Source organism: Colletotrichum karsti (assembly GCF_011947395.1).
Source record: "Colletotrichum karsti strain CkLH20 chromosome Unknown Scaffold22, whole genome shotgun sequence".
In the NCBI taxonomy this organism is placed as follows: Eukaryota; Fungi; Ascomycota; class Sordariomycetes; order Glomerellales; family Glomerellaceae; genus Colletotrichum; species Colletotrichum karsti.
In genome coordinates this window covers 100,865-114,850 of record NW_024065922.1, presented here as the reverse complement: position 1 = coordinate 114,850, position 13,986 = coordinate 100,865, and the positions used below count along the sequence as shown (strand labels likewise).

The window sequence follows — 13,986 nt, the reverse complement described above, 5'->3', positions numbered from 1 at the left end:
ATTAAAGTACTCTTTAAAGCTTTTAGGCTTTAAGAAATAGCTAATTAGAGAAAATATAAAGCTTATTAAGTTTAAAATAAAGATATTTATATAGACCTTTTAAGAGGCTTTAAGCTTCTATAGCTTTAAGACTATTTAGTATTTTATAATATACTTATTTAAGTCTTTATAGAGGACTTTATAGCTTTAAGAGTAGCTAATATATTAAATCTCTTTAATATAAATAAAATACTATATAATAAATAGAAGTAAAACTATTTATTTTATATAAAAGAGTATTAATAAGTATTTAAAGCTAATATTAAGGCTTTTAAATATATTAAAGAGATTATAGCTATTAACTTTTAATAACTTTATTATAAAGCTAATAAGAACTTTAATATTTAGATTTACTCTTTAAAGAATACTATTAATATAAAGGCTAATAAGAAAACTATAAAAGTAATAATAAAATATAAAGCTATATTTAACTTTATCTATAAGAAATATATTAATATCTATAAGAACTTTAAGAAGTAGCTAGAGTATTAAAAGAGAGTAATATATAAATAGCTTAAAAATAATATTCTAAATACTATAAGGTTTAACCTCTAGTTTCTAGAGATTATTACTACTTTATAAAGTATCTATATATCTAATTAAGCTAATTTATATTTTAATTTAACTATTAATAAAACTAAATAAAATAAGTTTATAATTAATAAGGTTATTAAAAATATTTAAAAATAGCTATAAACTACTAAAGTATTTATTATAATAGCTTATAAGACTAAGAGGGATATATTTAGTCTAATTATAGCTAGAGATAAAACCTTAGTTTTAATTTAAAGACTTAAAAATAAATAAAAGACTAAATAAAAGCCTTATAAAGGGTCTCTAGCTATAGAAAAATACTAAAAGTATATTAATACTATAAGAGAGACTTAAGACTTAATAACTTTAAGAGAAGCTAACTATAAGATATACTAAATAAAAAGCTATTTATTCTCTAAGTATTTCTATATTAATAAAAGCTTTAGATCTATTTACTAAAAGCTTAATAATAATATTATTATTTTATTTAAGAGGTATATAAATATAAACTTTAAATTTATAAAGTATATTTAAAAAGTAAAAGAGATAATATTTATTTCTAACTAACTATATAATAAATTAAAAAGCTTTATATATATTATATTTCTTATTAGCTATTATACTTTTATAGGCTTAATAATTTTAAACTTTAAAGTAACTCTTTATATTTTTAATAATATAAAGTAATTTGAAACCCTCTAAATAGCTCTTATAGGTAATTTTATATAGGCTAAAATAAAAAGAGTCTCTATTAAAACTTATAGTATTATTATAATCTATATATAAAGGCTAATAAGATTTAAGCTACTCTAATTATATAATATAGCTCTATATAAAGACTTTATAAGTAACTTAATATCTCTTTAGAAGCTCTAGAGAATAGAAATCTAATAGGATTAAAGCTTAAATAATAACTATATATAAAGAGTAAATTATATATACCTCTATATTCTTAAGTTTATTAATAATTAATATATATTTAATTACTAACTACTTAATAAAGCTATTCTTATTATAGTAATCTCTTTACTCCCTCTAATAATTAATAAGCTTTTTATATTAAGATAAAGGTATTACTATATAATAGAGACTTAATAAAAATTAATTTTAAGATCTCTTAAGCTTTAGTACTAAAGGTTAAGCTATTCTAGCTTTAAGCTTATTACTTAGCTTATAAACTTAGCTAAAGGAGTTAAGTTATATAATAACTATTTAAAAGTAATAGTAATAAACTATAAGGTATATAAAATAAATAAGGCTTATAGAGTAGTTTAAAGAGCTTTATAAGAGTTTATTTAAAATTTAAAACTAAATAAGAGATTAATATTAAACTTTTGTAATAATAAAATAGAATATAAAGGTTATACTTTATTAATAATCTATATAGATAAAGCTATAGGCTTTTTATAGGACTTCTATTTAATTAATTATAAAATAGATATACTTTTTAGTATAATTAAAAAGCTTTTTATTTATTTTAAAAATACTTATAATATATATATAAAAGAAATTAAAGCTAATAATAAGATTTTTAAATATAACTATATTTAAATTAAGATTTACTCCTATAATATTAAATTTAAACTATTTATATTAAATACATAAGCTTAAAATAGAGGGGTAAAATAAATAGCTATTATTATTAAGAAATATATAAGAGTAATAATAATAAGGGTAAAATTTCTAAATATATTATAACTAAAGATTATAAAGACTATAATATATTTATATAACTAGACCTTATTAGCCTCTTAAAGCTAAAAGATACTATATAAGCTTCTCTATAGCTACTTTTAAAAAGAAGAGAGCTTTTTATTAACTTATTTAAATCTTATTTACCTCTAATCCTATAGATATAGAGTATATATAATAATAAAAAATACTTAGTTAAAATAAAATTAATATTAAAAGCTTATATTAAAAGCCTTTATTAGTTTTCTTATAAGATATATATTAAGTAACTTATTTTAATTTTAAAACCTATTTAAAAGTAAAGTATTTATAATAAAAGATATTATCTTTAATAAGAAGAGCTATTATAATAGTAATTTATAATAAATAGTAAAGGAATTTAAATATATAGACTTTAATACTATTTAGAAATATATTATTTAACTTATTAAGTAGTTTTATAAGTCTTTTATAAAATAGAATATTAATAAAAAAAATAAAAAAAATAGTTAATTATATTAATTTTATACTTTATAAACTATAAGAGGTTTTAAATATTAAGGGTAAATTAAAAGAAGTAAAACCTATATATATTATAATAAAGTTTAAGCTCTTTCTAATTTTACTATTAATCTTAAAGCTTATAGCCCTTATAGTATAGCTTATAAAAGGTTTTAAAGATAATATAGATGAAAAAAAGTAAATAATAGCTTTATTTAAAAAGATATAAATACTCTAAATAACCTTTAGAACTTTATTTAAAATAGCCTTTTTAATAAAAAGCTAAATATATAAAAATCCTTAAGCTCTATATAGACTAAATAGCTTATTCTATTTATATAAGAGGCTTAATTAGCTCTATATAATAGATAAAGTTATATAAAAGATATATAAGGAACTTCTAGCTAATAAGATAGTATTAAAAGGCTTTAAAATATATAAAAAGCCCTCTAGAAGTTCCCTATTACTTTAGATTTAAGAGAAAGGCTTTAAGAAATATAAAAAGCTCTCTAAAAGCTCTCTATTATAAAGAGCTAATAGTAATATTATTTTAACCCCCTTAAGTACCTATTAGAGAGATCTCTTATTATTTTTAATATTATATAATTAGCTTATAAATTAAGAGGAGTATATAAAAAGAAATAGAAAATTAAAAGCTTAAGTAGATAAGATTTATTCTCTTATAAAAAGGTTCCTAAAGGCTAAATAAAGCTACTTTATAAAGTATAAAACCTCTTACTTATAGAAAGAGATTATAAAATACTTCTCTATTAGGTATTAAATACTTAAGTACTATTAAGTTTATATTTATAAGCTTAATAAATATAAAAGACTTATAAAGCTTAAAGTATACTTTATAATATAGAGAGATTAATAAGTAAAAGATTTAAAAGATATTTATATAGTTATATTTATTAAAATCTTATTTAAAGTCTTTATAGTAATTACTATTTATTTTAATATAAAACTCCTTTCATATAATATTATTAATATATTTATATATATATTAATTAATAAAATAGTTTATATATAGATACTATTAAAATATAAAATATTAAAAAAGTCTTTAGACTCTATAAGGCTCTCTATAGCCTCTAGAGATCTCTACTCCTCTAATAAAAGTATTTAGAGAAGGGCTTAAAAAACCTTAAGTTCTTAAGAGTTTTAAGAGAAAACTACTATTAATAAAAAGAATAAATAATATTTTTTTTTATATTAATAACTATATTTTAACTTTCTTATAAGCTTATAAAGTTACTATAAAAGTAATAATTATTAAACTTTAAGAGTAATATTACTTTAAAAGAGGAGGTCCTTTATAATAGTTCCTTAATATTAAAGTTCTATAAGACTAAGAGGCTTATAAACTATAGTTCTTTTAAGTAGTCTACTTTAAAAAAGTTAAGAAACTTCTCTTAAAAGGCTATAAGCTAAATAAGAGGAATATAATATCTATAGCTTATATTAAGTTACTTTTATATAAAAGAGAGGCTTTTATCTATAAAATAAACCTCTATTAGAGAAAAATAAGTATAATACTATATATAATAGTTATAATAAAACTAAATATTATATTTATTATAAGCTATTTAGCTTATTTTAATTAAAACTTAAAGCTAAAATATTAATAAGTAGTAAATTAAATACTTTAATACCTTTATAAAATATATTACTTCTATTTTATTTATAAAGCTAAAGCTAAAAGCTTATTTAATATACTTAAAGTAGCTTTTAATATTAGTTTTAGAGATAATACTTTAAATAAAAAAAGCTTTTAAAGCTTTACTATAAAGCTCTTTAGAGGGATTATTACTTAAAAGATAAGTAAATAAATAATAATAATTATTTTAATAATAAAAATAAAGCTTTTTACTCTTTTATATATTATAAAAGAAGTCTTATTTATAAACTAACTTATCTCTATACTTTAAGTCTAATTATTAACCTTAAGTAGCTTAAAATTAACTTTCTTAACTATTTAAAAAGTCTAAATAATAATTTATATTTAATATAATAACTAATAAATAGTTTATTTAGTTATTAAGAAACTCTTATAACTCTAAATAAAGTTATAATATATTAATATTTATAATTATTAATTAAAATAAAAGATCTATAAAGAGTAAGTAAATATTTTATATATATTATCTATTAAGCTAATAGCTAATAAGCTTATTAAGGCTCTCTCTTAATAATAATTTAAAACCTTTTAGGCTTAATTAAGCTTTTAAAATATAACTAAAAACCTTAAAGAAAACTAAAAGGAGGACTTTAAATAAAACTATTTATATTAGCTTAAGCTTATAAAAGCTAACTTAATATAGAACCTAGCTATATAAAAAGGTTAAAAGTCTTTTTATATAAAATAATAAAAGCTTAAGAAGTTATAAAAAAATAAAAGTAAATTTAAAAGTAAAAAAGAGGTATTTAATTTAAAGTATAAAGCTTATTAACTTAAAGGTATTTATAAATATAAAGCCCCTAAAAAACGCTAGAACCTTTTTATTAAAGCTATAGCTTATTAAAAATAAACTTAAAACTACTTAAGAGCTAAAATTACTAGCTAAAAGGGCTATTATAATAAGTAATAGCTTTATAGATATTAAAATAAGTAATAAAAATAATAGCTATAAAGTTAATACTAATTTCTATATTTATAAGAAGCTTATTAAGCTAATAATAGAGGTTAATAATACTATTAAATAGTATAATATTACTCTTAAAACTAATAAGACTAAAAAGAGGAGAGCTCTAAAAGAGTATAAAAGGTATATTAGCTAGAGAAATATTATAGCTAGATATAAAGGGATTAATACTACTAAAAGGAGAGAAACTATTAAAAATAGAGATATTACTAAATATATTAACTATAGGAGTATTAAAGCTAAAAGTAAGAATTAGTTCTCTATAGAAGGGAGAGAGAGCTAGAGTAGCTATAGAAATAATAAATAAAAAGCTAAAAGGAACTATAAAAATAAGAGAAATAATTAAAATAAAAAAATAAACTATAGAGGTATTATAAAGACCTAAAGTAAAAGTATTAATAATAATAACCTCTTTATTATTTTTATTATTATTAAATAGGCCTATATAAGCTTAAGAAATAGCTTTATAAAGCTTATTATACTTAATAGTAACTACTTATTTAAATAAAAAATATTAATAATAAATAAAGGGAACTTTAAGAGCTTAATAAAATATATAATAATAAAGATATTCTTTTTCTATTTAAGAGAGAGAAACTCTTAATAAAGATAAATTATCTTTTTAGTATTATATTAATATTTACTATTAGTTATATAGTATTTATAATATATATAGAGACCTATATAATAAATACTTATTTTAGAGATACTCTTAATAAGAGAAAATAAATAACTTAAATAGGAGTTATACTTTTTATTCTTATTATTCTCTAAATAGTAATATTTCTTTTTAAAAGAAAAAATAAGCTTTAAAAAATATAAATACTTTTTATTATAAAGAGTTTTCTTTTTAAATATATTACTCTTTTTTCTCTTAAAAGCTTTATTAAGCTTCTTTTTAATAGTAATATAAGCTTCCTTTTTATTAGCTTTTTTCTTTATAGTAATATTAATTTTAATATAAATATCTTATTTATAAATAGCTTTCTTTTCTTTAATAAAAATAGCTTTCTTTTTTATAATATTCTCTTTAGCTTTTTTTTCTTTAACCTCTTTAGCTTTCTTTTTAGTACTATAAGAAAAGTAAATAATAATAAGAGTAATATTTTTATCTTTATAAGGATAATTATATTTATAAATTGGCTTAAAAGCCTCTTTCTCTTTCTCTTTAGAGGTAATAAGCTTATTAAAGCTTTTAAAACTTATACTAAAGATAATAAGCTTTTTAAAACCTTTAGAACTAAAGGGCTTTATTTAAAAGAGAAAGTTAATAGACTTAAAGGGTAGCTAAAAAAGAATAAGCTTATATATAGGAGGTTAAAAGAATCCTTATAAGCTTTTTACTCTTAAGGTATAATATTAAAGCTAGCTTTATAAGAAGCTCTATTACTCTTAAAGTTAGAAATACTAAGAGGAAAAAGCTTAAAGTATTAAATATAAAGTATATAAATTTAATATCTAAATTTATAAAGGCTAAAAATAAAAGATAAAGAAATTAATAAAAAGTTAAATAAAATAGTATTAAAAAAAGAATTTTATAAAGATATTTATATAATAGAGGTTATTACTCTATTAGTAATTAAAAAATCTAAATAATACTTTTATATAATAAAAAAAGTATATATATAGTAATAATACTTTAAAAGTCTAAAGAAAAAAAAGAAATTTTTTTTATAAAGAGCTTATAGAGTAGAATTATTTTATTAATATTATAATAATATAAATAATATAATATAATAAACTAATTAAAAAATTTAAGAGAGTTATAAATACTATATAAGCTACTTATAAATTTTTTTAGTTTATATATAGCTATTTAAATCCTATTTAGCTATAAAGAGAATAATAAAATAATATATACTATTTATTTAATAAGCCTATAAAGCTATTTATAAATTACTTATAAAGCTAAAAATATCTATTTTTAGATAATAATTATCCCTAAAGGGGTATATTAAATTTAGAGAGTATAAATTAGGATTTTATATAAAAGTAATAAAATAAATCTATTTAGCTTAGGGGTAGATCTTATTAATATTAAGATCTACTTAAGCTCCTAGAATATTTAGGAGAAATTCTCCATAGCTCTATAGATAGATAGAAGAATATAATATAGTAAATTTAATACTATAAAACTATAAGGTGCTAGAGGTAATACTAGATCTAAATGAGATAAATTAAATTTATAAAGTAATATTTCTATTTCCCCCTTAGGCTATGGATTATCTTTAATCTATCTTCTAAGTATGTGTCTCTACTGGATAAGTCTCAGATCCCTCTCGCTGGCCTCAGCATCCTTCTTGGAAGCAGGCTCTTGCGTTGTCACAGCTCCATAACTCGGTCCCTCGGCTGGTTCCAGCGCCTCTTCCTCAGCTGGAACCAAGATCGCCCTTTCCTGGTTCTGGCGATCCATCCTCGCTCTCCACGGACGGTAAACCAACACCGAACCGAGTCCAACAACCACGAACACGCCGCAGATGCTGCCGCCAATGATGTCAAAATGCTCGCCGATGGCGTCAACACCGTCCCAGAAACTTCCTTCGGGTTCCGCCACGTTTGCGATGAGTGAGAGCACCTGAATGATGCCAATGAACGCCGAAACGAAGACGGTGATGCCGGTGAGGACTATAGAGTAGTACAGAATCGCGACTTGGTCTCGGGAGAAGGCCTTTGAGGTGTACAGGGCCATCATGAGCGCGCCGTCGGTGGTGTCGAGGAGACACATGCCAGCTTTATTCGTCATCAGCATAGTCCTCCGTCAATACTTGTGAAACTTACCGGTGAAGAGGACGGGAAAGATGAGGATCAGCCAGATACTCGTTCCCTGCGCACCATGCACACTCGACAGTCCCAGGATAGCAATCTCCGAACTGGTGTCGAAACCGAGTCCAAACAGAATACCGAGAGGAAACATCTTCCAAGGTCGATCGACGACCCTGAACACCTTCCTAAAGACGTTCGCAAGGAAGCCCTCTCCCTCCAACTTTAAATTCGTGGCCGCATCTTCATCCTCCTCCTCAACGACCTGGCCCAGGGTCTTCCGCCTTTCCTGCTCCAACACAACCCTGAGCCTTCGAATGAGCTTATACAAGACCCATCCGTTCCCCGCACACAGAAGCAGCAGAAACGCAGCGCTGACGCTGGTCCCGATGATGTTTCCTATCCTCGTGAACCCATCGAACCGATCCCTCAACGCGCCGCTCGTCGCCGCCACGACCACGCACGTCACAATCACAATCGTGCTGTGGCCCAGCGAGAAGAAGGTACCGACGGTGACGGGGCGCTGACCCGAGGCGATGAGGCGGCGGGTCATGAGGTCGATGGCGGAGATGTGGTCCGCGTCGAGGGCATGGCGGAGGCCGAGGACGTAGGAGAGCGCTGCGGGAGAGATGAGGGCCGGATGGAAGTGGAGGATGATTCCTGCGACGATCCAGATCGCGATGTTGATGGTGACAAGGAGGGCAATTATGCGGATCGTCGGGGCTGGGACGGCTTGGAGGAACGGTGGGATGGGGAGGGAAGGGAAGGGCACGCGGAAGCGCGCCATGACGATGAGAATATCGGGACGAATTCTAAAGGCCTAGGTATGAGTTTCACGCAGAAACGCTCGAGATGAAAAATAAGGGAACAACAGATGAAGCGTAAAAAGATGTGTGTGAGATGAGGTTCACGAGGTCAGTTTTGAGACGCCCAGCCGGCGGGAAACGGTCCACTGACGGCGTGCCCTCCGGCCGGTCCCTGACTCCCGCCGATCTCCACCTCGTGCTACCTCGCAGCACGCCAGCGCATAGAAACTAGCTCATTGCGGCCGGATAGCGCGCGCCGATATCTGTGCTGGCGAGATGCATGACAGGAAGGTGACTTGGGTGACCACCATAACCCCTCCATCTTTCGGGCGCTATCTTATCGGTGGCAGCGAGGGGCATGCGGGGACCTTGTGTGGGGTTTTGGGGGCGTGTGAGCTCCGAGCCGTCGGCGGCCGCCGGCCAGGATCCCGGTGGTTTCGGTATTGATGTGCCGCGGAGGGGAGTTGCGACCGTGAGGTTCCATTCGATCTTCATAATGAGAATGCCATCTGATTTTTGAAAGACATAAATATGTGCCGCGCGGAGGTGTTAAGTCCGTATCTCCTGAAGCCAATCGCATACCGATGTCTGTCGGTTCGCGTCTTCACCACGATTTTCATTGGATTCTGTAGCAGGGGACATCACATCAGCTCCATCTTATTTCTAGGGCGACCAAGACGATGGCATGCACACCTGATTTATGATTTAATGAAGCTCAAATGGTAAGGTGCGCTTCGTTACAAAGGTCGTTGAGATACAAGGTACAGCTGGTGCCTACATGGATGACAGGGCTACGTTGAAGCATGAGATGAACACATACGGCCTCAAGGAAAGGTTGGTTCAAACCTTACTCACAGCCCATGTCGAGAAGGGGAGCTGTAATCTCGCATATTTGAGGTCTGCAAGCAACGAAGCTGGACAGATCGCATGGTGACCCGCTCGATAAAGAACGCCGCGCAAGTCGAGCTCTTCGTTTGATCCAGCATTACTCGAATAGAAGATCTCTACTAGCCGCTGCCCTCATAGACGGACCATCGTGTTGGCGATTCTTCGATGATTCCCATCGGCCAATAATTAGCCATGGGCAGCGACCCAGAGTGAGACCTCTCAAAAGCCCTCTCCGGATGTCCTCGCGTCCTCCGTGTTGGGAATTTACGCACCGGAACAATCGCGATAGCCCTCAGCCAGCTGGGCTTCGAAAACGTCTTACGCGGCGTCCATGGGATCCATCAACGACGCCCGCTGCGGGCCGCTGTGGAGGTTCCTTGGCGGAGAAATGCCGGTGTCACTTTCTCCGCATATCAATTAAGAGGCGGAACATAATCAGTTGTGTTGATCCGTGGTATTAGTGGACACTGTGTGAAATGAAGTTGCGATGTCGTCAGTATGTGTGCTGGTTTTGCTGGTCCGTCTTCTTCTTTTTCGAAGTGATCGGTTTGAAATGCACCTGAATCATTGTCGAAGTGGAAGGAAGTTTGCGTATCTGGGCTGCTCGCTCAGTCAGCAACTTACCTTCTGGGTCAGCTGGGTGTAACTCCCCTAGACTGCCTCAATTATCCACCTTCACCAACGCGCCCCGTCTCTGTCGTTAAGCAAGAACTCGATCACATCGCAGAAAAGTTCTCAGAGGAATCGAATTCATTGTGCTCTCCCAGTCGATGCGGCAGGTTCATGAAGACAAGGCTTTTATTTTTGATCACCGCCGTCGCGCCTTTCGCCTACAGCTGCACCAACCCAGCCGCTGTACTCACCATGCCGCCGACCTACAACAAGGCCTTCATTCCTCTGGAGTCGAATCCAGAAGTGTTCAATGAGCTCATAGGATTGCTTGGTGCTTCGCCCTCACTTCAATTCGAGGACGTCTTCACCTTGGACGACCCCGCATTTCTGCCTGAAAAGATTCTAGCCCTCGTCCTCGTCTTCCCTACCACGCCTACTTTTGAGGCACGTCTGGTGGCGGAGGAGGCCGGCGCCCAGGACTGGATGGTGGAGCATAACGAGGAAGATGAGGATGCGGTGTGGTTTAAGCAGACCATCAACAACGCCTGCGGGCTGTACGCCATTCTCCATGCCCTGGCCAATGGCCGTGCCAAAGATTTCCTCAGTACGCTTTCCCAGCTGATGCGAAATCGAATGAAAGTTGACCAAACAAGGACCGGGATCGCTGCTGGATAGCCTGTTAGCCGTCGCTGCGCCCATGGATCCTGCCCAGGCAGCCATGGTGCTCGAGGGCTCCAAAGAACTCGAAGAGGCCTACGCCTCCATTGCCGCCAAGGGCGACACAGCTGCACCGGAAAGTGCGGAGGATGAAGTGTATTACCACTACATCTGTTTCGTCAAGTCGCCCGACACTGGTCATCTATATGAGCTGGACGGTGATCGCAAAGGGCCCGTCGACAGAGGCGTCCCGGACGAGGAGCAACGAGTTGATCTTGGCGAAAAGTCGATAGGCATCGTTCGTGACTTTATATCAAAAGGGGGGGAGAACATCGGTTTCAGCCTCATGGCGCTGGTGGAGAAGGCATAGAGGATTGATCATGCATGAAGCGAGATGGAAGGTATGCAAAGGTCTTCATTAGTCGTGGGCATCTGGTCCCAGCTTAGTATGTACAGTGACTTTCAACATGATATCCTTAGCTGGCCTGAATGATCTTCTCCAATTCATCGGGATCCTTGATGGTAGGTGTCAAGTTTTCGCTTCCGTCAGCCGTGATGAGGATGTTGTCCTCGATTCTGCAGGATATTAGCAATGCTGCTTGGAGAAGATTATGGGAGACGAGCTTACCTCACGCCACCAACATCCCAGTACTTTTCCAGGACGGCGGTGTCAATAAACTTGGAGTGGACAGGGTCCTTGAGGTAGGGCTCAATAATGAAGTTGCAGAAGTAGATACCGGGCTCGACGGTAACAATGCTGCCAGCAGGCAGTTTGCCTCTAACACGCAGGTAGCGGAACATGGGGTCCGTGTCGGCATAGTTGGGGTTGCCGCCGACGTCGTGGGTGTCCATTCCGAGGTAGTGGCCAAGACCGTGGGGGAAGAAGGCGACGCTGGTGCGGCTCTTGAGAATCTCTTCCTTGTCGCCCTTCAAGATGCCAACGGAGTGGAGGCCATCAATGGCAATCTTGTGCGCCAAGAGATGGATGTCGTCCCAGACAACACCCTCCTTGAGAGCCGCGGTGGTCTCCAGCTGCATCTTCAACACAATGTCGTAAATCTGGCGGGATTCCTTGCTGAACTTGCCGGAGATGGGGAAGGTTCGCGTCTACTCCATGTTAGATGGCTCATGTCACGCGGAACTAGGGTATCAAAAACAGGGCTTACAATATCAGAGGCATAGCAGTTCCACTCCATGCCAGCGTCCAGCAGAAGGTTGAGCTTGCCAGAAAGAGGGGCATCGTTGGCAACGTAGTGCAGAGTGGCAGCGGCACGGCCTGCGGCAAAGATGCCGTGGTAAGCCTGGTTGGTAGCGCCATTGGAGATGCTGTGGTACAGGAAAGTGGCGTACAGCTCGCTCTCGTTCTTGGCCTTCTTCACCTTTTCGACCACAGCGTGGTGGGCGATGGTGGAAACAGCGTTGGCCTTCCTGGTGAGGGCAACCTCGTATTCATCCTTGACCACACGGGAACGCTCAATGGCATCCTTCAAGACGCTGAAGTTCTTGCCCTCGAACTCGAGGAAGGTAACGCTGTCCAGAACCTGTCCCTCGATGGCGAAGACGGTCTTGTTGCCCTTTCCGAGCTTGGCAAGCTCAGCGTTTACGTCATTGGTGTACTTGACGTGGTCGACATCGTACAGTTCCTTGGCCTCGGCGGCGCTGACGGGGAGGCCAGACCAGATGACGCTATCGGGATCAATGGGAGGAATGAACAGGGTCGACTCGGAGGTCTCGAGGTCGAAGACGTAGTGGCAGTCGGCGAGAGGGCAACCGGTCAGGTAGTAGAAGTAACGGCGCTGTCTTTCAAGAGGTGTCAGATGAGAAGTGCCTCTGCAGATGGATACAATGGAGATGGAGGCGAACACGGAACATACCTGAAGGGCTCAGGCTCGTCGTTGTCCTCGATCATTTTGGTCATGCGACCTTCGACGTAGAGGACGCCGGTGGCATTGGGAACCTTGGACTTGACCTCGTCGGCAACGCGCAGAGCGTGGGACTTGGCCGGGTACTTGCCCTTGAGGACCGTCTCATAGTCTTGAGCCATGGTGTGGGAGAGTCGCAATGGTCTCGATGGGAATGATACGCGCTTCGCCAACTGTGCAGAAGCTCCGAGTAGTCCGCCAAGGGATCTAGGCGTCGGGTTTGTGAAAAGACGTTGGTTTCGGAATAGACCGATAGCGTTGGTAGCTGCAGGAACGGCTGCGAAGTGGGAGTAAAGTTGTGTGCCTCTGGTACGAGTAACAGCACGATATGATGTTCTGGCCAACATCAAGTCTTCCGTTTCTAATCTGAATCGAGACCAGGAAAGAGGGGCATCAGATGGCGCGAGGGGCACGTCGCACAATGGAATGCACCAAGGAACACCACACTGCGCCGAATGAACTGGGCACTGTAAGCCGAGCCAAAGCGCAAAAGACGGCAGCAGCACAGGCGGGACGAGATAGCTGCGATAACGAATCAGAGCCACAAGACTGGTCGGATAAGGAAGCTCCTTCCTGGACCTTCCCAAGACCTTTCCATCCTGGGGAAGTCGACAGTTGAAAAGCCACAGTGCAATCGCTGCTTTCTCTGAACTTCACACGGCACCCCTCCATCTCCGCTTTTATTTGAGTATGGCCAATCAAAATGATGGAGATATCGGAACTCGGCAAAACCTCGTATCCATCATCCTGATTATGTAAGTGTTAGCTACCACCACCCGTGAGGTCCGTGCATTTCTGGATGCTGATCCCGTCACCAGCTGGCGAACCGCCAACCCTCAAAAACCACAGTCACGATGCTCCTCCAACGACCCCAAGAACCAACCTCGACTTGTTCCAGACGCTTGTTCCAGTCCACAATTCCATGTCATACTACCTTCTGGCACCACATGG

At 34.6% G+C, this 13,986-nt stretch overlaps 3 protein-coding genes across 3 annotated transcripts; 1 reads left to right on the top strand and 2 right to left on the bottom strand.

The window, feature by feature from the left end:
- Positions 1–7,644: 7,644 nt before the first annotated feature.
- On the bottom strand, positions 7,645–8,937 carry CkaCkLH20_07083 (uncharacterized protein; the record flags this gene model as incomplete). The annotated part of the gene is made up of 2 exons (XM_038889800.1): positions 7,645–8,120; positions 8,169–8,937. The coding sequence occupies 2 exons, from the start codon at positions 8,935–8,937 to the stop codon at positions 7,645–7,647; spliced, it is 1,245 nt and encodes a 414-aa protein (XP_038744724.1).
- Positions 8,938–10,627: 1,690 nt separating this feature from the next.
- Positions 10,628–11,483, top strand: CkaCkLH20_07082 (ubiquitin c-terminal hydrolase l3; the record flags this gene model as incomplete). Its single annotated transcript, XM_038889799.1, has 2 exons — positions 10,628–11,060; positions 11,110–11,483. 2 exons carry the CDS (start codon positions 10,628–10,630, stop codon positions 11,481–11,483), a joined length of 807 nt encoding a protein of 268 aa, XP_038744723.1.
- A 106-nt stretch (positions 11,484–11,589) lies between these two features.
- Positions 11,590–13,157, bottom strand: CkaCkLH20_07081 (metallopeptidase family M24; the record flags this gene model as incomplete). Its single annotated transcript, XM_038889798.1, has 4 exons — positions 11,590–11,689; positions 11,742–12,220; positions 12,280–12,913; positions 12,988–13,157. 4 exons carry the CDS (start codon positions 13,155–13,157, stop codon positions 11,590–11,592), a joined length of 1,383 nt encoding a protein of 460 aa, XP_038744722.1.
- Positions 13,158–13,986: the final 829 nt, after the last annotated feature.